Source organism: Octopus bimaculoides, chromosome 26 (assembly GCF_001194135.2).
Source record: "Octopus bimaculoides isolate UCB-OBI-ISO-001 chromosome 26, ASM119413v2, whole genome shotgun sequence".
Lineage (NCBI taxonomy): Eukaryota > Metazoa > Mollusca > Cephalopoda > Octopoda > Octopodidae > Octopus > Octopus bimaculoides.
The window spans coordinates 2866834-2868324 of record NC_069006.1 but is presented as its reverse complement, the minus strand read 5'-3'; the positions used below and the strand labels follow the sequence as shown (position 1 = coordinate 2868324).

The following is a 1491-nucleotide window of genomic DNA, read 5'->3' as shown; positions in this document are numbered from 1 at the left end:
TATCTATCTATCTATCTATCTATCTATCTATCTATCTATCTATCTGGTTCAAGTTTGTATAAATAAAAAGCACAAAAGCCAGACACAGGTGAGGGAACAACAAAGAAGGTGTTTGGGTTTCAATCGATCAGGGAAAACTAAAGAATCTTTGATGTTTCGAACCTACACTATTTTAGAGAAAGGAGCCAGTAAACAGATTGATAGAACAGAGAAAAACGGAGTGAAAAATTATTTGGGCTTATAAATATGTGTGTGTGTATATGTGTGTGTGTATATGTGTGTGTGTCGTTGACATTATTATAATTTATATCATTTTTATTAGAGTATAAAATACACGAATACAAATTGATATAAAATTTAATTTGTTATCATTAAAGAAAATTTACAAATAATAATTCCAAAGTCTGTGTTAAATTAAAGGAAAGTAATAATAAATCTGTGAAAAGGATCATAGAAGGGTATATGTACCTAAACGTAGAGATCCAACCATGGAATGTTCATCATTGAAACTGTGCAATCCATTTGCATTCTGTATGCGTGTGTGTATGTGTGTGTATGTGTACATATGTTTTGTGTGAGTATGTGTCTTTGCGTGCGTACGTATGTGCGTGCATCCATACATGCATGCATATGGTAGTGATTGACAAATGCAAAATGACCTTGGTTAATTTTTGCCCTCGTTTGCTCTATATTCCTAAACCGCTGTTTCAGGTTCGATCGTAAGTGCAATAAGGCATGTATGATAAAAGGTGTGAAGATTCCTGAAAATCTGACTGTCAGAATCGCTGTGGATGTTCTACATTACAATTCAAAATACTGGCCAGAACCGGAAAAATTCATTCCAGAAAGGTTAGCAATTTAAATTATGCTTTCATTTATAGAGTGCTGCAGATGTGTCCATGAGGTTTAGAGCTTCTATTAAAAAACACCAGTTTTCTGTTTAACCCTCTGTGTTTTACCCGTTTATATCACATCCTCATCTCACATAATATTGATCTAAAATCTTGGCACAAGGTCAGCAAGTTCGAGGAAGGGCCTAAGTCGATTGCATTAACCTGAGTTCTCAACTGGTACGTATTTTATAATTTAGCCTATCCCACCGTATTTTCTAGGGTACGATAAATACATACATAAAAGCATATACATATAAATATATAATATATATACAATAGAAATGATCACCAATTATAATCCTCAATTGAAAGTGCGATTTTCTTCATTCTTGTTGAGGTTACCAATTACTTTAGATTTCTTGAAATTCTAGGCGATATTTGGATCTGTTTTATCATACATTACGGATTACCCTGGATGTTAGTTCTATTTGGATTTAGTGGTACCTGATTGTTTTGTAACGTTAACCCAGTTCGCTTAGCCCTGAATGGTCTCCGGATATCTGCCTGGATTTATTAATCCCTTTTACATTTCGTTATATAGTACACGTGCGTATGGATGCCAGTAAAACGAAGTGGGTAAGGTTTAAAAGCTTTTGAC

At 34.1% G+C, this 1491-nt stretch overlaps 1 protein-coding gene across 1 annotated transcript in view; it reads left to right on the top strand.

Moving 5' to 3' along the window:
- Positions 1-1491, top strand: part of LOC106875530 (lithocholate 6-beta-hydroxylase) — a 43832-nt gene that overhangs the window by 38453 nt on the left and 3888 nt on the right. Inside the window, exon 11 of the mRNA XM_014923726.2 lies at positions 712-849. Within this exon, the coding sequence (XP_014779212.1) occupies positions 712-849 (138 nt within the window). The remainder of the gene's footprint in view (positions 1-711; positions 850-1491) is intronic.